The following is a 26,522-nucleotide window of genomic DNA, read 5'->3' as shown; positions in this document are numbered from 1 at the left end:
CATGGTATCAGAGCCGCTTGCCTAGAGCAAGCTCTCTTCTCGCTGCCAATTCATCATTGGTGTTGCCACTCTGCGCCAACGTCCGTTCCCTTCCGCTACGGCATCTCTAGTGCTGCTCATCAGCACTGCCCCACCTTTCTTCCTCGTTGTAGCTATTTTCCTTCCTCTTCTGCTACAGCTTCCTCCTCTGTTGCAGTTTCCTCTTTTGCTGTAGTAGCATCACTGCAACATTGCTGTAGATTTCTTCTCTACCGTTGCAGCCGACCACGACCAACGTCGTTGAGAAAAGCGAAGCTTCACTCTTGCCTTCGGCCAGTGACCAACGTCGCTAAGAAAAGTAAAGCTTCACCCTTCGGCTAGCGACCAATGCCGTTGCATTCCTAAGAGGCTCCGTGGTCAATCCTCATCTGCCTCACCGCGGTAGTCTTCGCTGATCTGTCAACATTCGACAGACTTAAGGAGAATGAAGGGAACGCCTGTGCCATCACAACAACAGCAATCGCAGCAGCAGCAGTAGCGATCTACACTTATCTTACTCATGAAGCCTCTCGCTTGTAAACAATTCTTTGCATCGATTCAAGATTGGTATCCTTGTCAGGAGCACCATCTTGCGGGGGCATGATAGAAGATAAGATTTTCCTAACTATATGAGGAAATTTCTCATTCTATTGAGGAAAATCCTCTATTCTGTTAGGGAAATCCTCCCTCCTAATTTGTATAAATAGGAGAAGGAACATGTTAATAGATTCAAGCTAAAGCTATTTCATTTCTACAATGCTATTTCATTTCTACAATAAAGCTTCTTCAATTATTGTTCTTATCTTCTATTATTTCTATCATGGTATCAGAGCCGCTTGCTTAGAGCAAGCTCTCTTCTTGCTGTCAATTCATCATTGGTGTTGCCACTCTGCGCCAACGTCCGTTCCCTTCCGCTACGGCATCTTTAGTGCTGCTCATCAGCACTGCCCCACCTTTCTTCCTCGTTGTAGCTATTTTCCTTCCTCTTTTGCTACAGCTTCCTCTTCTGCTACAGCTTCCTCCTCTGTTGCGGTTTCCTCCTTTGCTATAGTAGCATCACTGTAATATTGCTGTAGATTTCTTCTCTACCGTCGCAGCTGTCGTAATCGCAACCACGACCAACGTCGTTGAGAAAAGCGAGGCTTCGCTCTTGCCTTCGACCAACGACCAACGTCGCTGAAGAAAGTGAAGCTTCACCCTTCGGCCAGCGACTAATGCCGTTGCATTCCTAAGAGGCTCCGTGGTCAATCCTCATCTTCCTCACCGCGGTAGTCTTCGCTGATCTATCAACATTTGACAAACTTAAGGAGAATGAAGGGAACGCCTGTGCCATCACAGCAACAGCAATCGCAACAGCAATCGCAACAACAACAGCAGCGATCTACACTTATCTTACTCATGAAGCCTCTCATTTGTAAACAATTCTTTGCATCGATCCAAGATTGGTATCCTTGTCAGGAGCACCATCTTGCGGGGGCATGATAGAAGATAAGATTTTCCTAACTATATGAGGAAATTTCTCTATTCTGTTGAGGAAAATCCTCTATTCTGTTAGGGAAATCCTTCCTCCTAATTTGTATAAATAGGAGAGGGAACATGTTAATAGATTCAAGCTAAAGCTATTTCATTTCTACAATAAAGCTTCTTCAATTATTATTCTTATCTTCTATTATTTCTATCACCTTGGACACATTTTGTCTTGTAGCTCCTACCATGACGGGTCTCTTCTGGGTCGAGTTTTCACACATCGATCACTTTTGCACTCCATGAGGTGATCTTTGCATATCGATCACTTTTGTTCTTTTTGAGATGGTCTTCGCACATTGATTGCATTTACACTTTTCAAGGAGCCCCTTCGTCAATTGATGTCTATCTCGAATCGACCTTTAAGGACACTGGTCATCATCATGGGATAAGAGAGATAGATCCCTTCGCTGTAAATGCCCCTCGACCATGGGGGTGAGGCTCATTCTTGCATTTGAGCCTCTAAGACCCCCTTAAGAGCCTTCTCTACTAGCTTTGATTCTATGCAAGGTGAGTTGGTTCCTGGGTTCCTTGTTCTCCCGGGGTGTTAGCTCTACAACACCTCGGTTTTCTAGCATCCTACTCTTTCACCTTTGTAGATTAATATATCTTTCCTTTCTCACATAAGCTCCTCCCGATCTCATGGTTGTTGGATGATCGACGAGGTTGATGCTCTATCCTCGGACAACTTAAAGGCATAGGAAGTCCCGACCTTCCCCTTGCTGAGGGAGTCAATTCTCATTAACCCGAAAGTTTTTTTAGATTTAGAATTTATAAAAATCCCTTGATCTCCATCGAGTTTGAGATGCAAATCCCTTGACTCGATCATCTGATGCTTTATAGGTGAGACTTTATTTTTCTCGGATGCTCTCCATCCGATGATAGTGTCTTATTTTTAATAGTGAAAAATATCACCTAACTCGTGACACTACTTAGTAGTGTTCATAAAAAAATGTTAACACGTTCGTATTACCCTAACCTGTAAACTCAAACATCATTATGTTGCATAATCTCAAACATGTAAGGATTTCCACATCAAATGTCAGTTGCACTTCTATTATCAATGAATCAGAACGTAATTAAACTAGGCATAATATAATAAACGTACTAATTTTGTACACAGTGTTTACATGAAAAGCCATAACGAAATACACAAGTCTATTTTCCAAAACTATAACTTGGACAATGCCCCGAACACAATTTATTCACAATTTGGTGTTATTGTATCTGATCAAACCATTTTCAACATTCAAGAAATGAGCCATGTCCTGTCCATCGCTCATTTGCTCCCAATACCGCTTTTGCAGGTCTGGCCATCCTTGCTGGCCTCAGTCACGCCAAACAACTGGGTCTCGACAAAATCTGGATTCGAACGGACACCCTGCAACGCATGTGACTTGTGGCGAATACTCTTAAAACTCAAAATTTTGATGATGATGTTTTAGCTAACAGGCCAAAACCAGAGGACTGACCCACTCCTGGGATAATGTTGCATCCCATTCCTATTTTGATTCCTCCAATCATGTCTCTGCTTATTATACTCAATGAATAGTCACCTTTTTCATTAAAAAAAAAACAAGAAACACAAAATCATTTATGACATCTACATAAAACAAAACAGACACTCCAGAGATGTTTATTTATTACCATTTTAGTCTGGTTTCTTCACTATTCATTCTTAGAGCCTAGGCACAAGACAAGAGGCAAAGGGGCAGGGGCCACCTCTTTTGACCAAGAAGCTTATGGATGACAATAAATAAGAATATAAAAACTAAAATTAAATTGTAAAACAATACTGGCATACTATTTGATAAACGAAAGCAATTTAGATGACAGTTTTGATTTATAGCTCAAATGGTAGAGCATCCCACTATGTGGAAAATGTATGAACATGAACATGTTGGAAGAAAGAAGAGACTACTGCCAATGCAATGACAAAAACAAAAAAAGCATAATAACAATAATATAACAACAAAAACTAAGAAAAAGAAAAGGCATAATTAAAATAGAGCAAATATAAACAAAATAAAGAAAAAAAACAGAATGAAACATCAAGCACAAGTAAACCAATCAAATGCAGATGGAAAGTGAAAATAATTAAAAAACTAGAGGGGAGCAATGAAACAACATCTCATCTATAAAGTGGATGATAATTTGCCCCCCAGTCCATCTGATGACTTTTATCAAAAACATATAATCATAGCATTATATGGTGCTTGCTGTGATTACTCTGTACCTAATGACAAAATAATGTAAAACAAAATGGCAACAAGGTTTCCCATTGGAATAGCTGAACCCAATTGCCCATTCTCCTTCAGTATTCCTATGGCAGAAGCACTTGGCGACAGTAGCACATTATCACAGCAGTGTGCCGATATGTGTCCAGGGCAGTAGCATCAGAATATTGGTTAGTTTACTGAGTTCCAATGTCACTTCAGAAGGGCAGTAACCCTTCTTTGTAACAGCAGCTATTCGTTTACTAGGACAGTTGAACATGTCATGGGTTTGATCCCTCTTAATAGTGCTTTGTGCATCAATTTATGGCCCTTCTTTGTTAGAGTCTAGATACCATGCTATAAAAGAAATAAAAATGTTTCAATTTGTTTTCTATTTTCTATGACAACGCATGGCCAAAACAACAAAACCATAACTAGAACAAATTAAAGACTAATCTTTACTATCCCAAAAATCATCTCAATGAACCCCTGCATGAAAATCATCTCTTTTGTGCTAACAAAGTTGCAATGGGACATTTTGCCATCACAACCTGTTTTCTTCTTGCAGATCTGCACAAGCTAGCAAGAGGTTGCAACTTGCACCAATGCTTGCAAGCAGACATCGGTTTCCCATATGACTCTGGGACAAATTCAACCTAACTCCAGTGACAACAGGTATCAGAAGATTACCAAGCATGCGGAGCCAAAAAGGAAAAAATGAACCAAGGAAAATGATTGTCGAGATACCCAGTGGATGATTAGGGTTCATTCCAACTGCCCATTTTCCACAAGATTGCTTTAGGAGGAAACATTTTCAGCAAGACATGCATGGTTTCATCAACATGACACCAATCCTGCAGATCATTCAATAAATCAAACACTGGGATCATACATCCAAAGGAAACCCAACTGACGTCTCACCAAGAGAATAAACAGATCATAAACATGGTTGATAAAGTGCCACCCCTTTATGAAAGCCTCAAACCTTAATGTGCTATTAATTACTCTATAACCAATGACAAACCAATGAAAAGAAAAATGGTACTAAACGTTCCCATTGGAGTAGTTGAACCCAATTGTCTATTCTCCTTTACAATTACTATAGCAGGAACACTCAGCAACACTAGCACATCATAACAGCAATGTGACGATACATGTCCTGCATAGTAGCATCAGAATATTGTTAAAGCTACAGAGCTCCATTCTCACTTAAAGATAGCAGTAACCCATCTTTGAAACAGCTCCTATTATTTTACTAGGGATGGTTGAACATGTTGACCATTTGATCTCTCTCAATGGTGCATTGTGCATCCATTACTAGTATCTAGTGCACTTCTTTGTTAGAATCTAGATATCATGTAATATAAGAATGAAAATGTCTCGATTTGTTTCTCTTTTTCCTTTTGACGATGAATTGCCAAAACAACAAAACCATAACATCAGCAAATTAGAGACTAATCTATACCATCCCAACAATCATCTCGACGAACCCCTATGTGAAAAATTTCTCTTTTGTGCCAACAAAGTTGTTGATTTTCTTTGCTTGTTCGGCTCATTACGAGTCTCTGCATTGCAATGACAGCATTTTGCCATCACTAACTGTTTTCTGTCTTGCAGACCCGCACAACCCAGCAATGGGTTGCAACTTGTACTGATCCTTGCGGGCAGACATGGCTTTGCCATATGACTCGCAGAAATTCAACTCAAATCAGCGACAACTGGTATCAGAAATTTCTTAGCATGCAGAGCCAAAAACGAAAAGAAAAACCGAGTCGATGAGGATGCAGACTTTTGTTAGAAATGTGAGGAAAATGATTGTCGAGACACCCAGTGGATGGTTAGGGTTCATCCCAACTGCCCATTTTCCGCAAGATTGCTTTAGCAGGAAACACTTTCGGCAAGAAATGCATGGCAGCGCTAACATAACACCGATACACACCATCCTGCAGATCATTCAATACGACAAACAGTCGGATCGCACTACCAAAGTAGACCCAACTACGAATCACCATGAGAATAAAGAGATCAAAAACCCCGAGGAAATAAACAAGATAAAACGAGAAAGCAAAAGAAAAGAATTCAGCTCAAAGGCGGAGATGAGAAATGGGGAAGGATCGATGATGAGGAAGACGATGCGTAGGGTTCCAATCCACGGCCGCCACAGCAACCTAAACCTTAATTTTAGTTGCAAATTGGGATGAACGACGATTCACGCAATCGAGAATACATAGAGAGGGATAAAAAGAGCGCCGTTACTTGGCCTGTAACAGTTTTTGTGCTCCGAGCATAGCAGCCGTTATATCGGATAAAACGGTCTTCTCATATGACGCAGTTATTACGTAAATGTATAGGATGTGATAAATACAACAAAATCAACATATTGACATTGGAGCAAATATAATTAATGATTCATCTTTTTTTAAAAACAAAAAAACCTTTACTCAATAAAAAATATTTATAGTAATAAATAATCGATCGATAACATCGGTTCCCGATATGTCATGCTCAAATCGCATGTCCTATATTTTTTGATATGAAAGAATTTAACTATTTGGCCTTCCTTCCTAATTAGGTCATGGATGTGCAAGAATAATGATCTAAGGCAAAAGATACCAAGTTTCAACTGTTGACATAATTTACGTATATTTTGGAGCCCAAGGGAATATACTTTAAGAAGACCTTTGAGGATGATAAGTCCTTCAGCTTGCAACAATAATTATCATTCTTCTGATCGAGTTTTTGAGGGCGAAGTCATATTCCACAAAGCTCAAATTATACATAAAAGCTATGTCATAATCAATGATATAATTAAAATCATAAGATAGGCACAATACAAGTCTTCTCTGACAACAAGTAGCCTTTGCCACGTGGAGTCATTGACTTTTAGTCTTTTTCCATCCCTCATGATCGTCCTCGCCGACTGGGATAAGCACAATACAAGCGTTCCCTTCGGACAAGTCTTCTGCCACAAGAACAAGCAACCTTTGTCGGAATTCCAGGGCTGGAATCAATTGTAGTTTAGATGTGCTGGTTCTGTGTTCTGGCGATGGATTTGGCTAAGGTCGTTGTTTAGTGTAACTTAGAAAATGGCAAGTCATATGTGGGAATCAATAGTAGTTGGAATGAGATGTTTCTTTAGCTGTGTTATCGTGATGGACTCGTTCAACGTCTTTGTTTAGTGTAACAAAAAGAATGTGTGTGGGTACGAATATGGTTCTTTGGTTGTGTTCTCATGATGGACTCATTCAAGGTCTTTGTTTAGCAGGAAATAGTAGGCAGGAGACTTGGGAGAAGTTCCCGTCCTTCTCACCTTCATCTCTCTCTATATATGCACCCACCCTCATCGCAGCTAAACCCCACTCTAAGTCGCCTATATCACAGAGAGCGAGAGAGAGAGAGAGAGGGAGAGAATGACGAGGATACGCCATTTCACCCACCCAAGCTGCTACTTGACCCGCACTTGCCAGCAAAGCTTCATCTGCAACGGATGCGGCGTCGCCGGCTACGGGGTTAGCTACCGGTGCAACAGCTGCGACTTCGACCTCCACGAGTACTGCGCCAGGTGCCCGCAGAGCGTCAGCTGCTCCATGCATTCGCACTGTCTGACGCTGACCCAGTCTGGCGGCTGCGGCCGCCGGTGCAGCGTGTGCTGCCAGGCGACCAGCCGCTTGGTCTATCAGTGCGGTCCCTGCGGCTTCGTCGTGCACCCCCTCTGCGTTCAAGGGCGACGTTGGTAGCTTTACTATGACCTAAATCTGTGTGTGTCTATCTATCGATCTATCCATCTATCTATCTATCTATCTCTCTCTCTCTCTCTCTCTCTCTCTCTCTCTCTCTCTATCTATCTATCTGTCTGTCTGTCTGTCTGTCTGTCTGTCTGTCTGTCTGTCTGTCTGTCTGTCTGTCTAAATGTGTGTTTTGCTTGTCGTTTGGGTTTCAAGCAGTAGCCATTTGTTTGGAGTTGCAATTCGAGTCATGATTTGTAATCGTTAAGTTTGAGGAGAATGATATGGAAGTTGTTGTATTCGTCCCACAAGTGTTATTTCACAAGTATATTTACACATGTTTGAGGAAGCTATGCTGCCATGTATTATGGGAAAACAAAAACAGAATTTCATATAAATAATGATCCTATAAAACATAAAATAAACCATAAAACTTTATTTTGCATGAAAAAGTTAAAAGATTTATATGATGAATTATTATTAATTTTAGTTCTTAAATCGAGAATTTTAGTTCTAATTATGGAACTCACGGTTTTGATTTTGAAATCGAAGATTTCTAAGTCTATCGGGTTTGAATTCTATTTAATTTTAGTTTCGATTTAGGAATCCCCGAAATTTAATTTCGATTTCGTTTCGAATCAAAATCGTTTATTTTATTTTATTTTATTTTTTAATATATCAAAAATGCCATTACGACCGGTCGTTTATTAAGTTATTGAAAAGGATAGATTCATCATTTAGATGAGCATTCGACCGTTTAGGTTTTTTATTTTCTAGTTGATTCGAAATCAAACCATTAAAATCTAGTCTATTTCGGTTCAAAACCATCTCATTGGGTGTTGGCCATGGCTAGATAGACGTACATTAAAAGTCAATGATAATTATTTCAATTCATTCATGAGCATTTATAACTATTGGTCAATATGAAAATGAACATAATTGAAGGGATATAAGACTTTGACGAAACTTTTAATATGAAATATGTGGATGAGTCTTAAAATAATTAAAGTCAACGATTCTATCCTCTCTCTCTCTCTCTCTCCCTCTCCTCCCTATCCCTTTGGTTATTTCATTAGTATTCATGTCTACCCTTTCTTTTATCACTTCAATTATTTCAATTCATGAGCACTTATGGCTATTGGTCATTGGTGCAGTTCGTAAACCAAAATCTTCCTTCTAGCGTCTATCTTCTTTCTCCGTTGGTTGTAGCCAAAATCTAGCCTCTTTTATTTTTACTAGTAGCTCAATTTTGTTGACAAAGGCTTTGATACTATGCTCATATGCTCAAATTTTAAACTGATGATGATTCTAATTCAAATGAGTTACAGTTAATATACATCTAATCAGACATCAATTCAATCCAAAGACTTGAGTTTATTAGTTAAGTGATTAACAAAACCCGATATATATTATTTGACTTTTTTAAGTCTTACTAGTATGAGATTATACCTTACTCTTTCTTTTTAACGAAATAGTTATTGAAGACAAACCATACTATCTCCGCTATTGCAGACATATGGCAAAATTAATGATGCAAAAGTGTTAGTGTTATTTCTCTTGTTTCATCAAGCTTTCACAAAATAAAGAAGAGAATAAAGATATGCTTTGTTTGAATTGGCCATATCTTCTTGCTTTTGATGCATTTGCCTCTTTGATTTACTAGTTTGATGGGTTTGAAAAACCATGGCACACACTTCAATCTTCACATGAATGTGGTACCAACTTGCATCGACTAATTATTGATTCAACATGATGAATGACTCTGGATTTCATCACTTGCTTCTTAATGGTTAAGACTGTGGATCATGAAACCTCCGGTCATTTCTTCTTTCCACGTTACGTCACATCCAATAAGTTAACAAACACGCTTTCAAATTATTTTTTATTGCCACTTGAACGTTCTTCCTCTCTTAAAATAGTTCGGGTAGAAGGATAAGGTGACACCAACACAACTTTTTTATAATTGTTCATATCATTTAGATTGGGTTGGTGATTCGAAGGATGTGACCGATGGTTTCGAAAGAATCATGATAAGGAAGGCTATTTAAGATGAACGACTTGGCTGTTTATAGAGGGGACAGTTGGAAAGATATGGATTCATGCTTGTACTTCATTCAAGATGAACATTACATGAAAAAACAAAAAAGTTGAAATATTAAATTATATTTTGTGGTTTGATATTTAAAAGTTATAGTAAAATTAAAAGTACTAGTACGTTTGGTTTAAAGAGATGTTAATATTAATAAAGGATCATTTCATCGGTCGATTATTAGTTAGGCTCATGAAGAATTATTCACTTTGGACGATGGATGTATCTATACGATTTTATCATTACAGAACTTATGAGCTCTAAAAAACACCTTTAAGGTTACAAGAGACTCGATAAACTTATGAATCCTTTATTCTCATACTCCTTAATCAATGTGGGACTAAAGAGTCTTATTAGTGCTCTCTCCCGTAAGGGAGTTAAGGGCTCATAACCAAGGTGCACGGCTCGGAAGCAAGTTTGTTCGATTGAGCTGCAAACCTTGGGGCCCTCCTAGTATTAATTTGATAAAGGACTATTTAGTTGTTTGGTCATTGGTGCGGTTCGTAGACTCACGAAGAATTATCCGCTTTGGGTGATGGACATACCCATATGGTTTTGTCCTTTCGGAGCTCGTGAACTCAAGGTGCCTTTGAGAGTATGGAAGGCCCAACATACTTATAAACCCTACATTTCCATACTTCTCGATCAATGTTAGACTAAATAATCTTATCATATTGGCACTAAAATGAGGGCTCGAGGCTTATATTTCAGTCGAGCAAACCTGCTCTTACGTCGTGCACTTTGGCTATAAGTATTTGGCTCCCCTTCAAGAGGGAGCAATGATAAAGCTATTTAATCTCATATTGGTTTAAGAATATGGGATCCAATGACTTATAAATCTGTCAAGCTTCTTTTACCTTTAAAGGTACTTTTTGAAACTCATGTGCATACACCCGTTCCCTAAAGCAAATAATTTCGTCTAAACCTATAGGCCATATGCCGACGGGGAGACCAATCTAGGTTTTCGATCATAGAAATTTTTAGTTTTTTTTTTTGGTCTTATCTTCTCCTTTTATCATCTTTTCTCTATTATTTATAAAGTCTATCATAATTTTAAATAATTTTGGTATAAAAGACAACTGAAAATTATATATTGAAGATAAAATAAAATCAAGGTTCTGAATACTGAGTGATCTTGTTCTTGAATTGATATTTATTATACGACGTTTCAAATTTTTAATCTTTAATAAGTTGATTTAGTTTATCGTTATCAATCAAATATTTTATGATAAAAAATTTATCAATATTTTATGTGTAAAAGTTTATTCTTTTATAACATAAATAATTAATATTGTAAATCATATAAATACTCTCTCCCCATATGTTAATATTTCTGTATATTACAAATTTATAAACTAATAAAATCTTACAAAAACTTAAATATTATCATAATTATGAGAAAGCTAAGAAGTCAGATCATAGCTTATCGAAAGTGACTTATGAGAAAGGTAAGAACAGTCAGATAGGAGCTTCTAGAAAGCGACATAAGAAGGAATCTAAACAACATAAGTAGCTTTAGAAGGCGACAGGGAGACGATGCGAGGCATCTGTCGTTACTCATTTATTAGTTATGTTTCCTTTAGTGAGAAAGAGGTTCTTTTAGAAGCAATTTGAAAGAGAAAGAAAAAGAAGGTTGATTGGAATGATGGGTTTAATTCTTGGAAAGTTTCCTCTTTTCTTTCCACTCTTTCGTTTGATTTCGGTGATATTAAGACATGCAGGACTCGTATCAACTCCATCTATATTCATATTTTTCTCAATCTCACTAGACTTGGATCAAATTCAAGTGGACTGATCGAAAACCGGTCAAATTTGTTCCCATCAAAATGTTCTTTTAGAATTTGAGGTTAAACCTATTAAATTATTCATTAATTTTTTTCTTAAGTAACGAAAAAATGATAGTCGATCATTGACTTTTAGTCTTTTTTTATACATCCCAGTAGATCGTCCTTGCCGACTAAGCTTAATAAACACAATACAAGCTTTCTCTTCGTTCACGTCTTCTCCCACAAGAACAACAAGTAATTGAGATGAGCTGGTTGTGTGTGTTGTAGCGATGGACTCGGATGAGGTCGTTGTTTAGTGTGGCTTTAAATATAGCTAATCATATGTTGAGATGAGATGGTTGTATAGCTGTGTTCTCGTGATGGACTCGTTCAAGGTCTTTGTTTAGGGTAACAAAACGAACATGTATGTGGGTACTACGAATATGGTTCTTTTAGTTGTGTTCGCGTGCATGTGATGCACTCGTTCAACGTCTTTGTTTAGTGTAACAAAATAAATACGTATGTGGGTAATAATAATACATTATAGGAGTTTGAAGAGATTCGCGTTCGGACGAAGAAACTTGGGAGAAGTTCCCGTCCTTGTCACCTTCTTCTCTCTATATATGCACCCACCCTCCTCGAGCTAAAACCCACTCTAAGTCGCCTACATCACACAGAGAGAGAGAGAATGACGAAGATAACCCATTTCACCCACCCAAACTGCATCTTGACCCGCACTTGCCAGCAAAGCTTCATCTGCAACGGATGCGGCGTCGCCGGCTACGGGGTTAGCTACCGGTGCGACAGCTGCGACTTCGACCTCCACGAGAACTGCGCCAAGTGTCCGCAGAGCCTCAGCTGCTCCATGCACTCGCACTGCCTGACGCTGACCCAGTCTGGCGGCTGCGGCCGCTGGTGCAGCGTGTGCTGCCAGGCGACCAGCCGCTTGGTCTACGAGTGCGGTCCCTGCGGCTTCGTCGCGCACCCCCTCTGCGTTCAAGGGCGAAGTTGGTAGCTTCACTATGACCTAAATCTGTGTGTGTCTGTCGATCTATCGATATATCTATCTATCTATCTATCTATCTATCTATCTAATTGTGTGTTTTACTTGTCGTTTGGGTTTCAAGCAGTAGCCATTTGTTTGGAGTTGCAACTCAAGTCTTGACTTGCGATCGTCAAGTTTGAGGAGAATAATATGGAAGTTGTTGTATTCGTCCCACAAGTGTTATTTCACAAGTATATTTGCACGTGTTTGAGGAAGCTATGCGGCAATGTATTATGGGAAAACAAAAACAGAGTTTCATATAAATAATGATCCTTAAAAAATAAAATAAATCACAAACTTTATATCTTTGAAAAAGATAAAAATATTTATATGATGAATTAACACAAACCGAGTCTAAATTCTCTTTTGTACGTTTTAAAGATATAAATTTTCATTCCTCATCTTCCGTATTCAGTAGTAGAAGGTTTTTTCTTTAATTTTGATGGACTTATATAAATCTTTGCAATAGAGTAAATCTTCCATCGTACGGCTCTAGATGAAATAATTTGATAAGTTAAATTTAATTATACCGTCTGACTCTTCTATTTCAATCACAAAAGAAAAACTAGTATCAAACAACATGAAACTCTAATACTATTTTGTTGGGAAAAGCTATTATAGCGAAATACTTCTTTTCCCTCTTTGTGTATCAAAATGGATTCCTTACCAAAACATCAACTTGTTATCAAAAGTAAATATTAATCAAAGCAATGTAAATAGTAGAACAATAAATCAATCACAAAGTGAGACATCAAATTTTTACGTGAAAAATATAATGTAAGAAAATCATAGGATCGTAGTCTACTTCAAACCTCTACAATCACCAATAATGATAATAGGTTTACACTAAGTCTTCTCCATAATAACTAGATGATCGTAATAATATTAAGAACATAGATCTTGGCTCAATAATAATATATCATCATCACCATAGATTAATTTTTTCAAAAGAAATGTTTAGATCTTACCATGTGGGTATATCAAAAAAGTACTTCAGAGAGGATAAATCATAGATCAGCACATTAGGATTATAGATCAGCACATCAGCACATTAGGATTTTAGTTCTAATTATGGAACTCACGGTTTTGATTTTGAAATCGAAGATTTCAAGTCTATCGGGTTTGAATTCTATTTTTTTTAGTTTCGATTTAGGAATCCATGAAATTTAATTTCCATTTCGTTTCGAATCAAAATCGTTTATTTTATTTTATTTTTTAATATAGCAAAAATGCCTAGTCATTTATTAAGTTATTGAAATAGATAGATTCATCATTTAGATGAGCGTTCGAGATTAAACCATTACAATCTAATCTATTTCAATTCAAAATCGTCAAACTATTAACCTGATTCTAGTGTTAGCCATGGCTAGATAAACGAGGCCCAAAGAACTTATGAGCCTTTCATTCTCATACTCCTTAAATGATCTTAACGATGATCTATCCTGTTAAAGAGCTAAGGGCTCATAACCGTGGTGTACGGCTGAGGAATAAGTTTGTTTGACCAAGGTACAAGCCTCAAACTCTCCTTCTAGCACTAATCTAATAAGAGATTATTTAATCATTTGGTTGGTTATTGGTGCGGTCCATCGGCTTGTGATGAATTATCGGGTTTAGACGATGGGCATACCCATATAGTTTTAGCCTTTCGATGCTTGTGAGCTCCAAAAGGCGTCTTTGAGGGTATGGGAGACTTAACAAACTTATGAGCCCTTGGTTCACTTACGAGTAAACCCGTTCCCGGGCCGTACACCTCGACTATAAACCCTTGGCTCCCCTATTAGAGGAAGTACTGATAAAGTCATTTAGTCTCACATTAGTTAAATATTATGAGAACCAAGAGTTCATAAGTCCGTCGAGTCTCTTTTATCCTCAAAGGTGTTTTTTGAAACTCATGTACTTCAAAAAGATATAACTGTAAGAGACGTCCATCGTCCAAAGCAAATAATTCTTTACAAATATATAGATCATACCAATAGCTTCAAATTATCCTTTATCAAATATAGAGGGGGAGAGAGAGAATCTACGTGTGTAGAGAGACGTTTTCGAACATACAAATTTTTAGTTATTTTTGTGTCTCATCTTCTCCTTTTTTTTTATCATCTTTTCTCTATGATTTATAAAGTCTCTCATAATTTTAAATAATCTTGGTAATGAAGACAACTGAAAATTATATAGTGAAGATAAAAAAGAATATTACGAATAAATATTACGTGATTCAGAATTTATGTTTATGTTTAAGTTACTTTTATGTGAAAGGATATGCAAGTGAATGAAGATTTGAATTTGAATTAACTCAAGTGAGATATTCATTATATTAGATTTAATTTTCTCCATGAATATTGACAACGTTAATCTTAAATCATCTTTTTAACTTATGTTTTATTTATTTATTTATTTTAGTTTGAAGTATTTTCTTTCCCCAACCAAGTTTTAAACCAACGACATTCCAAACAATTGGAAATTGACATTACCTCGAGGATTAAGCCTTTTAATACTGACTAATCTTATTTTTGAATTAATATTTGTTATATAATATTTCAAAATTTTAATCTTTAACAAGTTGATTTGGTTTCCCGTTATCAATCAAATGTTTTACGATAAAAAATTCATCAAATGATGTTTTAAATATTTTAAAACTATTTAATATTTTAGGTGTCAAAAACTATTCTTTTATAACCTAAATAATTAATATTGTTAATCATATAAATACTCTCTCCCCGTATGTTAATATTTCTGTCTATTATAAATATATAAACTAATAAAATCATAGAAAAACTTAAATATTATCATAATTGATGAGAGAGGTAAGAAGTGAGATCATAGCTTATCGAAAGTGACGTATGAGAAAGGTAAGAATAGTCAGATAGGAGGAGCTTCTAGAAAGTGATACAAGAAGGAATCTAAACAACATAAGTAGCTTTAGAAGGCGACAGGGAGACGATGCGAGGCATTTGTTGTTACTCATTTATTAGCTATGTTTCTTTCAGTGAGAAAGAGGTTCTTTTAGAAGCAATTCGAAAGAGAAAGAAAAAGAAGGTTGATTGGACTGATGGGTTTAATGCTTGGAAGTTTCCCCATTTCTTTCCACTCTTTCGTTTGATTTCGGTGATATTAAGACATGCAGGACTCGTATCAACTCCATCTATATTCATATTTTTCTCAATCTCACTAGACTTGGATCAAATTCAAGTGGACTGATCGAAAACCGGTCAAATTTGTTCCCATCAAAATGTTCTTTTAGAATTTGAGGTTAAACCTATTAAATTATTCATTAATTTTTTTCTTAAGTAACGAAAAAATGATAGTCGATCATTGACTTTTAGTCTTTTTTATCCATCCCAGTAGATCGTCCTTGCCGACTATGCTTAATAAACACAATACAAGCTTCCTTTTCGTTCACGTCTTCTCCCACAAGAACAAGCAATTGAGATGAGCTGCTTCTTTGTGTTGTAGCGATGGACTCGGATAAGGTCGTTGTTTAGTGTGGCTTTTTATATAGCTAGTCATATGTTGAGATGAGATGTTTCTTTAGCTGTGTTATCGTGATGGACTCGTTCAAGGTCTTTGTTTAGTGTAATAAATATGTATGTGGGTACGGATATGGTTCTTTAGTTGTGTTCTCGTGATGGACTCATTCAGCGTCTTTGTTTAGTGTAACAAAACAAATACGATGGTGGGTAATAATACATTATAGGAATTTGAAGAGATTGGCGTTAGGACGAAGCAGGAAATAGTAGGCAGGAGATTTGGGAGAAGTTCCCGTCCTTCTCACCTTCTTCTCTCTCTATATATGCACCCACCCTCATCGCAGCTAAACCCCACTCTAAGTCGCCTATATCACAGAGAGCGAGAGAGAGAGAGGGAGAGAATGACGAGGATACGCCATTTCACCCACCCAAGCTGCATCTTGACCCGCACTTGCCAGCAAAGCTTCATCTGCAACGGGTGCGGCGTCGCCGGCTACGGGGTTAGCTACCGGTGCAACAGCTGCGACTTCGACCTCCACGAGTACTGCGCCAAGTGTCCGCAGAGCCTCAGCTGCTCCATGCACTCGCACTCCCTGACGCTGACCCAGTCTGGCTGCTACGGCCGCCAGTGCAGCGTGTGCTGCCAGGCGACCAGCACCTTGGTCTATCAGTGCGGTCCCTGCGGCTTCGTCGTGCACCCCCTCTGCGTTCAAGGGCGACGTTGGTAGCTTCACTATGACCTAAATCTGTGTGTGTCTGTCGATCTGTCTGTCTGTCTGTCTGTCTGTCTGTCTGTCTGTCTGTCTGTCTGTCTGTCTGTCTGTCTGTCTGTCTGCCTATCTATCTATCTATCTATCTATCTATCTAAATGTGTGTTTTACTTGTCGTTTGGGTTTCAATCAGTAGCCATTTGTTTGGAGTTGCAACTCAAGTCTTGATTTGCGATCGTCAAGTTTGAGGAGAATGATATGGAAGTTGTGGTATTCGTCCCACAAGTGTTATTTCATAAGTATATTTGCACATATTTGAGGAAGCTATGCTGCCATGTATTATTGGGAAAACAAAAACAGAATTTCATATAAATAATGATCCTATAAAATATAAAATAAATCATAAACTTTATATCTATGAAAAAGATAAAATATTTACATGAATTAACACAAACCTGAGGCCAAAGTCCCTTATACGTTCTAAAGATATAAATTTTACTTATGCACTCGGCATGTATTTCTTCCACAGCATACTACTTGCGAAATAATAAATTATTAAAGTCTTTTCCTTCTTCCGATAAGGATATCTACATATTCTTCAAATAACTAATCACGCAAGTAATTTCTAACTTGAGAAAGAGATCGAGAGAGAGAAATAAGTCACCGAGAGAAGTTTGGCTCATTTTTGCCACCCTCATTGTTTCGTCTACGAGAACCTTGATACAGTTTTAACTTTTACGGTCGAGTCATTGTAAGTCGACTCTAATTTTAGAATTGATGATTTTAATTCTTAAATCGATGATTTTGATTTTGATTTCGAAATGGAAGATTTCAAGTCCATCGAATTTGAATTCCATCCAATTTTAGTTTCGGTTGTAGAATTTATGCTTTTAATTGGTCCCAATTACAACCGTCTATTTTATTTTATTTTTAATTTATTAAAAATACCCTTACAATTAGTCATCTTTTTTTTTTTTTTTTTTTACTAGTAGCTCAATTATCTTTACAAACATTGGTTTTGATACTATGCTCATATTCTTGGGTTAAAGTTAATATATATCAAATCAGACATTAATTCAATCCAAAGACCTAAGCTTATTAGTTAAGATTCAAGCTCACTTATATTTGTTCTCAAATTCGTGATTGGACCTACTAAATTATCAATTAATTCTAATATATGTCAGTCGATTTTTTTTTTCTTTACAGAGTTAGTATGTGTGGGTTGATAATCAATTTTTTTTTTCTTTTTACTTAAATCCTTTACATTATGGACGGATTATTCAACTGTGTCACTCCGATATACTGTGGTTCATCTTATGTCAAATAATAAGTTTAATTAAATTATTATATATAAGATACCAAATGTTCCAGCATTAACCCCAAATCTTCAGCTGGCAATCGATGTGGAACACAACTCGATAATCTATTTGACACGGAAGCAAGCCAACCTGGTAGGCAATGCCCTTCCGATTGGTTTCGCGTTGCCCGAGACCGTATGAGTCGGTATCGCATCACAGGAATTCGAACAAATCGACCTGCACCACAAAGGACGTACGAGCCGATTGCCCGGGTGATTGCGCCGCGAGAGGTACCGACTATCATCATCAACTGTCGTACCCTTAGCTCGAGAAGTAGGTATAAATACTAGCCTCCCGTCTCGGTGAGGAGGGACAATCTTTTTACATATTTTTCACTTACTAACTTAAGCATCAGAGGAGTTGAGTCGAAAATTCCCATATGATACCAACTTATCGTATAGGATCCCGATGTAGATCGAGTGCAACTCAACCCATCTCGGAGTTATCTCACCAACCCCACCTCGCTTTCTCATCCGTTTCGGATGATCTTGCATTTTTGGGACAAGACTTAATTATACCAATCCCGAGGCCACGGTATAAAATTGTATAACAATAGATATTGTCATGTCGATCGCCATCGCCATGGGGGAGAGCTCGAGACCTGCAAATCGCAGAAAACTCAAAACTTCCGTCCGAATCAGGATGGAGATGGAAGCGACGATAGCGTACGACGACTATTGATCCGATGGCCCACTAGTTTGTCATGCACTATGTCGGATTTTGATAGGTTTGGAAGATGCAACGCCTACGGTGTCGGCAGGGAAGAAGACTCGGTGGTCAATAGCCATGGCCCAGAGCACGACCAAATCAGGATCGAGACGGAGGAGACGATGGCGTTTGACGACGACAGAGCTGATGGCCCACTAATTTGCCATGCACTGCATCAGATTTGGATAGGTTAGAAACATTCTACGCGTTCGCATGACGACTTGACTCGGTCGTCAATGCCGACGAGCTCATGATTAATATATATTAGAATTTTATAACTTGAAGATGAGAATATTGAGATGAATAATATATGAGTTTGCTAGAAAAAATATTTTAATTAGTGAACAATTAGATATAGTTTCGATACAAATAGAAGAAGTGAGATAATTAATATACGGAGAAAGAAATAAAGGTAAGCCTAAAAAGATATTATAAGAAATTATAAATATGAACACACTTAACTGACGATGAGATGCTCAATTTTAAAGACAAGTGAATCGGACGTATCATATCAAATCAGACTGCTATCTTAAACCCTTAATCTGATTATTTCATTATCAAACTAATATTTCGTATAAAAAAATTATGGTGTTTGAATAAGTCTTTCTCGAGTGGACTAAAAGAATATTTTGCCCCGAGTATTACTGAGACAGATGCTTGATAAGACCTTAAAAGTTGTGTGTGAGATGAGAGCGGCTATAATTTTTTTCTGAGTTTTTGAATAATGTTTATTGAGTTGTTTAGTCGGTTTGGTTCAGTTAGAATCAAGTAGAGATTTATTTAATATTTATTTATTATTAGAGTTCAAGTCTTGATGGACTCTAGGTGGAACTCTATAAATAGATATATAACAACTTCTTTTCAATAATCTATGAAAAATACTATTCTGTCTTTTGACAAACCCTAGGAGGCCGATCCCCTTGAAGCGATCAAGGAGGGTCGATTCCCTCGAAGCGATCAAGAAGGTCGATCCCCTCGAAGTGATCATCCCCTTTCTCTTCTTCTTTTTACAATAAGACTTTAAGATCTTACCATTTGGTATCAGAGCGACGATAAGACTTTAGGATCTTATCATTTGGTATCAGAGCGACTTTAGGGTCTTATCATTTGGTATCAGAGCCTACGATAAAACTTTAGAGTCTTATCAATGCTCATCACATTTTGTTCGTCACATAGATCAGTATGACATCATGATTCTCCAAAATATTTTTAAGCGAACGAAAGATCATGTGGTTTGTGTTTGTTGCATGTCGGCATTAATTCAAGAAAAGATTTAGATATGACTATATATACTTTTCACAAAGACCTCTTATACATAAAGTCATGGGTAATATTGAAACCATACAACCCTTGAGAACCGTTTCCATTATATATTTAGGGTTTAGATGATTTACCTTACTTGGTACCTATACAAATGACTATCAAGAAAAGAAGATCATGATGAATGTAAATGAGACATTATATATATTTGAAATTTAGAAATATAAATGTTTTTAGGTACATAATTTGTAGTCAGAAATTAAATTAACTTAAAATTTTAAATTATTAAAATATGGGTCAAACCTAATACCATTTAATCTCACTCTTTCAATCATTAATGATATGAGAGTATCCTCTCCTCCAAATGTCTATATAAGTAAGCTAGCTCTTGAGAAGAGAGAAGCTCAAAGAAAGCTGAGAGAGAGAGAGAGAGAGAGAGAGAGAGAGAGCCATGGAGGAGAGTCCACGCCATGTAACCCATTTCCTGCACCCTGATCATCCCTTGGTCTACCAGTACCATGAAGCATCCTTCGTCTGCAGTGGTTGCAGGATCACGGGCGACGGCCTCCGCTACCGGTGTGACCGCTGCAACTTCGAGCTGCACGAGCACTGCGCCAGGTGCCCCTCGACCATCTCCTTCCACATGCACCCGCAGCATCTCCTCACCTTGCACGCTCGCCCGGGTACCGCCCGCCTGTGCGACGTGTGCGGGGTTCACGTGGGCGGGATGGTCTACCAGTGCCGCACCTGCGGCTTCGACCTGCACCCACTGTGCTCCTTGGTGCGACCTCAGCCGGCTCGAGGGAGACGGGCCAACCGGGGTGGCGGATGGAGCGGTATTTTCAGATCCGTGGCGTTAACGCTTTTTATGGATGATGTTGATGATTATGTGGATGATAATGATGATGATGATGATGCTGGTAACCCCAACGAATGATGGAGATGAATCGATGGAAAGACTAGTGATCTTAATTAGATGCTGAACTCTATGCATGCAATAAAACACGTTTCCTTCTGCAATAAAATCAATATAGTTTATACAAGAATGTCTCGGAACGAGTCAGAACGGCTGTAAACGAGTGGCATGGAGTTCTCGCAATATACATGCAGCCATGTCTACAATTACCCGAAGACCCTTTCATGCTTCAGCCATGTTATACGAGGAAACATTTGATTGGGATGGCCGATGAGACTGTAGTGTTACCTAGTTTTATTTATATAAATGTCCAATTAATCTGTAAGCACAGTGTAAGTTTCATGGTCTCCACACAATCACAGGCAGTCTACGATGAGAATAAGTGGACTGCATCCCGTATTACCCTCAGAATCTGCAGCTTTTCCATGTAAATACAAAAGTCAACACCCAGAAAACGTGTGTGGATTTTACAAGAAACAAGTCAATACATCGAAGAGAGAGATGGCAGACATTGCATGCATGTTCACATGTCGGATAATGGGTGTCGTCAAATGTACTTTCTATATCTACATTGATGGTGTGGCACAAGCTTTTGCTACTACACCAGTATGCAAACAAGCCGAGGACTCGCAGAAGAATGAAACAATACAAGATGTTTTGATTGCTGTTACCGTCGAAAAGGTACCTAATAGATTGCAACCGATAATTTCTCTCAAGAGCATGTATTATTAGCAGCTTCAGCAATCAAATGCCAACAAAAGAGTCATACAAGTAGACATACACAGCTGAGCTACAACTGCAAAATTGCTGCCATCAATCTCTGAAAGTTGACGATACATAATTGGAAGCATATTCAAGCTTTTCTTCAAATCATTCAACTGGTAAAAAGATTTGGAAGCTCATTCACTGCCCGTGTATCTCTCATCTGAGCTGCTGCCATGCACCATCCAGTTCATGCTCCACTGCTGCTATCCCCACACTCACCTCACTGCAGAAGGGCAAAAGAATGCCTGAGAAACGTCCCCATGCATGCTGTGGTAGGAATTATGGTTCCTTCGGCTCCCTGCCTTTCCATCCAAAGGTTTGGATTGGTTATTGAAGATGAAATCAAAGATACAGCATCGGCAGGTACTCTGTTTGAAGTAATATCAGACTTGGAATTAGATAGCATGTTGGAAAAATCTTCGGAGTTTGCGACGACGAGAGAAGTTGGTTGGTTCATGTTAGCTGACGCCGAAGCTGTGGGTGTAGACTTTGGTGATCTTTTCCCAAGATCACCTCCGAAGAGATGGGAGCTTGAGCAAATGTGTTTCACATCGTACTTGCTCATGTCAAAGTTTGTCACTGCATTCAGGCCCCGGAACTTGATTGCTGCAATATCGTAGGCTTCTGCAGCTTCCTCTTGTGTGCCTGCAGGTAACTACTATCAGGATTCACGAGTAACAACCATGTTAGAAGTGCCGCTTATGTGCCATAACAAAACTCAGGGTGCCAGTAAGGTATAGACAGATAGTAACACAGAGAACATAACTAAGACTTCGGACGATTTGTGGGAATTGCATGCTTGTAGAGGAACTTACTGAATGTGCCAAGGTACAAATCCTTGTTTCCGGCCACTCTGCCAATTCTAGCTTGCCATCTACCATGCTGGTGGTGCCTAGATCCAAAAAAAAACCAAAAAGAAAATGAAATGGAGAGAGAAATCTTGGGATTTATGATAGCACGGGACTCCAGTGATGATAAAAGCTAAAATTGGGTTTTGCAAGACCTTGTCACCCCTCTGTAAACAGATGCCCCTCTTGAAAACCCACTGCTCTTTCTGAAAAAAACAAAGGAAAAACATGATCAGAAGTCGATGAGTGAATTCGTCCAAGTCAAAGCAATAAAAATTGTACATTGTAGTCTAGTCCATAATTTAACAGGACGTCATTAAACCTTCGTAAATTGGCTACAAATTCTTGTCTAGTCATGTCCTTCATCTCTTCCAGATCCTTCTGGTAGCTGCTCAGCTGTGAGAAATAGTGTGACAAGGGAAACAAAGAAGGTAAAACAATGGAGCAAGAGATATCTAGGATGTAATAAAGTAGACAGAAAGAAACCAAAGATTTCTCTTACTGGAAAATTTGTATGAGTTGTTGGTCCCCAGTATTTAAGCGCAGCCAAATCATATGCTCTTGCAGCCTTCTCTTCCTTATCATAACCCCCTTAACATCAGCAGCGTCAGAAACTTCAATCAATACAGTGCATGATAAATAACTCAACCAAACACTAAAATCATTTATACTATCTTCCCTTACCTAAATATACTGCTAGGTTGAAGGAGGATCAATCGATCAAAAGGATATCAACAAAGGAAATGTCAGTGAGTTCCCAAAGAAAATAGCAAAAATAAACCTTTTCTAACTGGATGATTTTACAGAAAACTAGGAGTACTCTACCTTGCCTTCCTTTTCTTTTCTGTCCTTCCTTCCTACAGCTGTTATCCCAGAGGTGGGCTTCATATCTTCCAGTCCATCTATGCCTACAGCATCGATAACGAAAGACATACTAGCAATGCATGCAACTGGTCGTAAGGGTGGAGGAATACAAATCACGTTTTCTGGAAGACCCACCTTGTCACTCCCCTGTACTGTGAGGTTCTTTGCCCGAAGGTCTCGATCGACTTGCGAGGAACTGGTTCTCTATCTGCTGATTCAGCATTTAAGCACTTGGGATCATCAGCAGCCTCTAGTGGAGAAGCCATCGGAACAATTTTGAGAGGCACAGATTGTGAAACAGGACCCATTGAGAGGCTCAACGAATGGATGTTACACTCATATGCGTCGACCGGTTGCTTCTCCGGAATATGCTGGTTTTGTCGGAGCCATGATTTCATGCCGGAAATAGAGGTTGAACCATCCATTCCTAAATTGTAGATACCACTTGCGGTAAAGTTTTGGTTAGGATCAGTCATGAAGAATGGAGGCTTGATGGCATTGGGATCCTGAAATAAGTGATTGTGGTGGAAGGAATGTATGTGGTGGTATGGGACTTGGATATCTTCCCCTGTTCCTCCCACCGCAGGACTGAAGGAGGGGGGCATGTTGACATTAATTCCAGGGCCATCAGAGCTGTGGTAGTACATGTCATGGAAGTGGTAAATAGGTTGCTGCAGGTTTTGATTCTCTTCATTGAGGTTCTCAGAGTAGCCACCCAAGAAATCCTCAAACTTTGGACCTTGCTCTTCAGGATTGGAGCAGCTGGTGGTGGTGGTAATTGCACTGTGTCTCCAGTCTACATGCATGCATCAATTATGCATCATAAATTTCTGAAGGGACATTTGTTCATCTAAAAGGCTAGAGAGAAGGATACATGCTCGACAATACAAGAAGAAATGCTAAAGATTGGGAACCGGAAGAATAGTATTTGAAATCCATGACACAGGTCCAACAATAACATTTCTAAAGATCCCTCTTCCAAATGAAAAAGAGGAGCATTTTCTAAAGACAAAAAATATTAAGCATAAGAGGTGGTGGAAAAGTTAGCATGTACATTTCTTAGCTTTCAACATATCTTCGATCAAAAACCAAAGGAACAGAAATATCAGAGGGTAGTTTGAAGACGTAGGATGACAAGAAAGCTGGAAATTGGAGAAAACTACACTCTTTAAGGAAAAAACGCCAAACTAGGACTCAAGAGGTTGATAACAACTTAGATCACCATTTATATTGACATACAAAAACATATTAATCTTTGTAGTTCGATAGATTAAAAAGAAGATTGCAGTACCGATTGCTTAGCTACCGTTAAAGAAATGCTATATATCATGGAAAAGTTGCAGCTTCAGAAAGAGGAAAAAATCCACATAACCATATATACAGAACCAGAAATCATATCAGCAACAACACAAGAAACCGAGAAGCCAAGAAAAGTAATCTAAAACCTATCTGACGACATAAACCCATAAAGTTTTCCCTAAAGGGTTTAAGCTGAGTAAAATAGAAAAATATGAGCATGCTATCTGTATTATCTCTGAGAACAAACAGGACTCACTTCAACACAAAAACAATCACAAGAAAATAAAGAAAGAATGAAAAAAAAAATATCTTGATGGTACAAAAAAGGCACCGACATTAGAAAACCGGGGTTGGTGATGACAAATGAAACCCCACAGGAGAAGGGATACCTGAAGCACAAGTAGAAGCCCTCAAAGGCGGTTCCATGAGGCAGACGGAGGCATCAGACGGCAGAAACCCCACTTCATCTCTATCACCACCACCACCCTCTCCCACACCTCCAAACTCATCCTCTTCACGGCAGCAGGAGCTCTCCCCCCTGCTGGAGGACAAAGAGAAGCCAAGCCAGCTCCTCATCTCCATCACAGACACCGAGAAAAGAAACGATGACGAGAACTACGGAGATCACACACTCTCATCGGCTGCTCAGACTCCAACGCCCTTAGCCTTGCCTCCTTCCCGTCGGAAACCCAAGAACGAGGTGGTGGGAAGGTTAAAACCAACAGCGTCATGGGCTTGGCCTTCTGCCTGGAGTATTTATTTATGTGTCGACAGAATAGCAATAAAATACAAAACATCAGCTAGAGAGAGAAGGTTACTGTCTCTCTCTTTCCTCACTGTTCCTCTACGTCTACGTCCCTGCGCTATGCTTTTCTTGCCCTTGGGTCTCGTTCCATGATTCCCATCGTAGATACGCCCCTCAGGAGGGAACCAGTAACATCTCTCTCTCTCTGCATCGACTGCCAACCCACGTATTCAAGAATTATAAACCTGCCTCTTGAAGGGCGAGCACGCCTATCTCCAAGAACAAGATGGCACGTACCTCTTATTGAAAGCATCGACAAGTTCGATCCTATAGCATCGAGTACGTACCAACATCGAACCATTCACATGTACTGTAGCATCTGATATAGGTTTCCGGGCACACAGTTGTTACTTCTACGAGTACCTGACTGCGCTATGATGCATCAAGTTTGACCATCAGCCATATGTATTTTACCCATCACCTCCTTCAAAATCGAACGAATAAATAAGGACTGAACTCGACTCAACCAGAATGTATCTAAAGTATATCACCTTCCCATAAACTCTGCCTTTGTAGCATCATTTTGATGTGTTCTTGTAAGTGTAGTACCATGCAGCGAAATCCAGAAAGTTAGATGCTAGCTATTTCATATGCCGACTCAACCACACCAACATTAAATGAGTCTCGATACTGTTGCCGACAAGAAGAGCAGGCGTGAAACAGCTCCAAACAAACACGAAAGAAACCATTCTTCACCTCCTGATATTGAACTTGTCCATTCCTCTGATCATGCTTTTTATTATTCTTAACAACAATTTAAGCTATCAGATTTGAGAGTACATCAAGAGATCATTAAAATGGATATATCAATCAATCATTGTCACATGACATCCATCCTACAGTAGCAGCTTTTTTCATGAACAAAAAGTAAAATGGGCAAAAACATTAACCAGTCTTGTATGATTTGAGTCGAATGGATCTCACCCTCCAAACCGAATCTATATAGAAATCCTCTGAAATGGTTATAATGGCTCATATATATATATAAAACAATTACAATGGTTTCGTCCAAGAAGGTTGTGAAGTCAACAGGAGGTGTTCCCCCTTGGTTTCATCCCCCCCCAGAGGAGGAGCTTTGTTGTCGGTTCATGTCACGCTGTGGGAGTAACGAGACACTAAGACCATTGGGAACCAGTTAT

At 38.7% G+C, this 26,522-nt stretch overlaps 4 protein-coding genes, 2 non-coding genes and 1 pseudogene across 6 annotated transcripts; 4 read left to right on the top strand and 3 right to left on the bottom strand.

Annotated features, from left to right (window-relative positions):
* Positions 1–4,476: 4,476 nt before the first annotated feature.
* On the bottom strand, positions 4,477–4,619 carry LOC135630110 (small nucleolar RNA snoR135). Its single transcript, XR_010493635.1, has one exon. It is a non-coding gene; the product is annotated as a small nucleolar RNA snoR135 (small nucleolar RNA).
* Positions 4,620–5,556: 937 nt separating this feature from the next.
* LOC135630109 (small nucleolar RNA snoR135) lies at positions 5,557–5,708 on the bottom strand. Its single transcript, XR_010493634.1, has one exon. It is a non-coding gene; the product is annotated as a small nucleolar RNA snoR135 (small nucleolar RNA).
* A 1,460-nt stretch (positions 5,709–7,168) lies between these two features.
* On the top strand, positions 7,169–7,495 carry LOC135628327 (protein VACUOLELESS GAMETOPHYTES-like). Its single transcript, XM_065134937.1, has one exon. It carries the CDS (start codon positions 7,169–7,171, stop codon positions 7,493–7,495), a length of 327 nt encoding a protein of 108 aa, XP_064991009.1.
* Positions 7,496–12,026: 4,531 nt separating this feature from the next.
* On the top strand, positions 12,027–12,353 carry LOC135628325 (protein VACUOLELESS GAMETOPHYTES-like). The gene has a single exon (XM_065134933.1). It carries the CDS (start codon positions 12,027–12,029, stop codon positions 12,351–12,353), a length of 327 nt encoding a protein of 108 aa, XP_064991005.1.
* A 3,898-nt stretch (positions 12,354–16,251) lies between these two features.
* Positions 16,252–16,578, top strand: LOC135628324 (protein VACUOLELESS GAMETOPHYTES-like). The gene has a single exon (XM_065134932.1). It carries the CDS (start codon positions 16,252–16,254, stop codon positions 16,576–16,578), a length of 327 nt encoding a protein of 108 aa, XP_064991004.1.
* Positions 16,579–20,337: 3,759 nt separating this feature from the next.
* On the top strand, positions 20,338–20,823 carry LOC135628323 (protein VACUOLELESS GAMETOPHYTES-like). Its single transcript, XM_065134931.1, has one exon. It carries the CDS (start codon positions 20,338–20,340, stop codon positions 20,821–20,823), a length of 486 nt encoding a protein of 161 aa, XP_064991003.1.
* Positions 20,824–21,514: 691 nt separating this feature from the next.
* On the bottom strand, positions 21,515–26,112 carry LOC135628454 (AP2-like ethylene-responsive transcription factor AIL1; annotated as a pseudogene).
* Between the last annotated feature and the right edge of the window lie 410 nt (positions 26,113–26,522).

This window comes from Musa acuminata, chromosome BXJ3-1 (genome assembly GCF_036884655.1).
Source record: "Musa acuminata AAA Group cultivar baxijiao chromosome BXJ3-1, Cavendish_Baxijiao_AAA, whole genome shotgun sequence".
NCBI lineage: Eukaryota > Viridiplantae > Streptophyta > Magnoliopsida > Zingiberales > Musaceae > Musa > Musa acuminata.
Note: the sequence above shows the minus strand (reverse complement) of the source record. Positions and strands in the feature narration are given on the sequence as shown.

Bases quoted from the DNA above. Each gene is read 5' to 3' on its own strand.
- LOC135628325 (XM_065134933.1), top strand. From the start codon at position 12,027: ATGACGAAGATAACCCATTTCACCCACCCAAACTGCATCTTGACCCGC.
- LOC135628323 (XM_065134931.1), top strand. From the start codon at position 20,338: ATGGAGGAGAGTCCACGCCATGTAACCCATTTCCTGCACCCTGATCAT.
- LOC135628324 (XM_065134932.1), top strand. From the start codon at position 16,252: ATGACGAGGATACGCCATTTCACCCACCCAAGCTGCATCTTGACCCGC.
- LOC135628327 (XM_065134937.1), top strand. From the start codon at position 7,169: ATGACGAGGATACGCCATTTCACCCACCCAAGCTGCTACTTGACCCGC.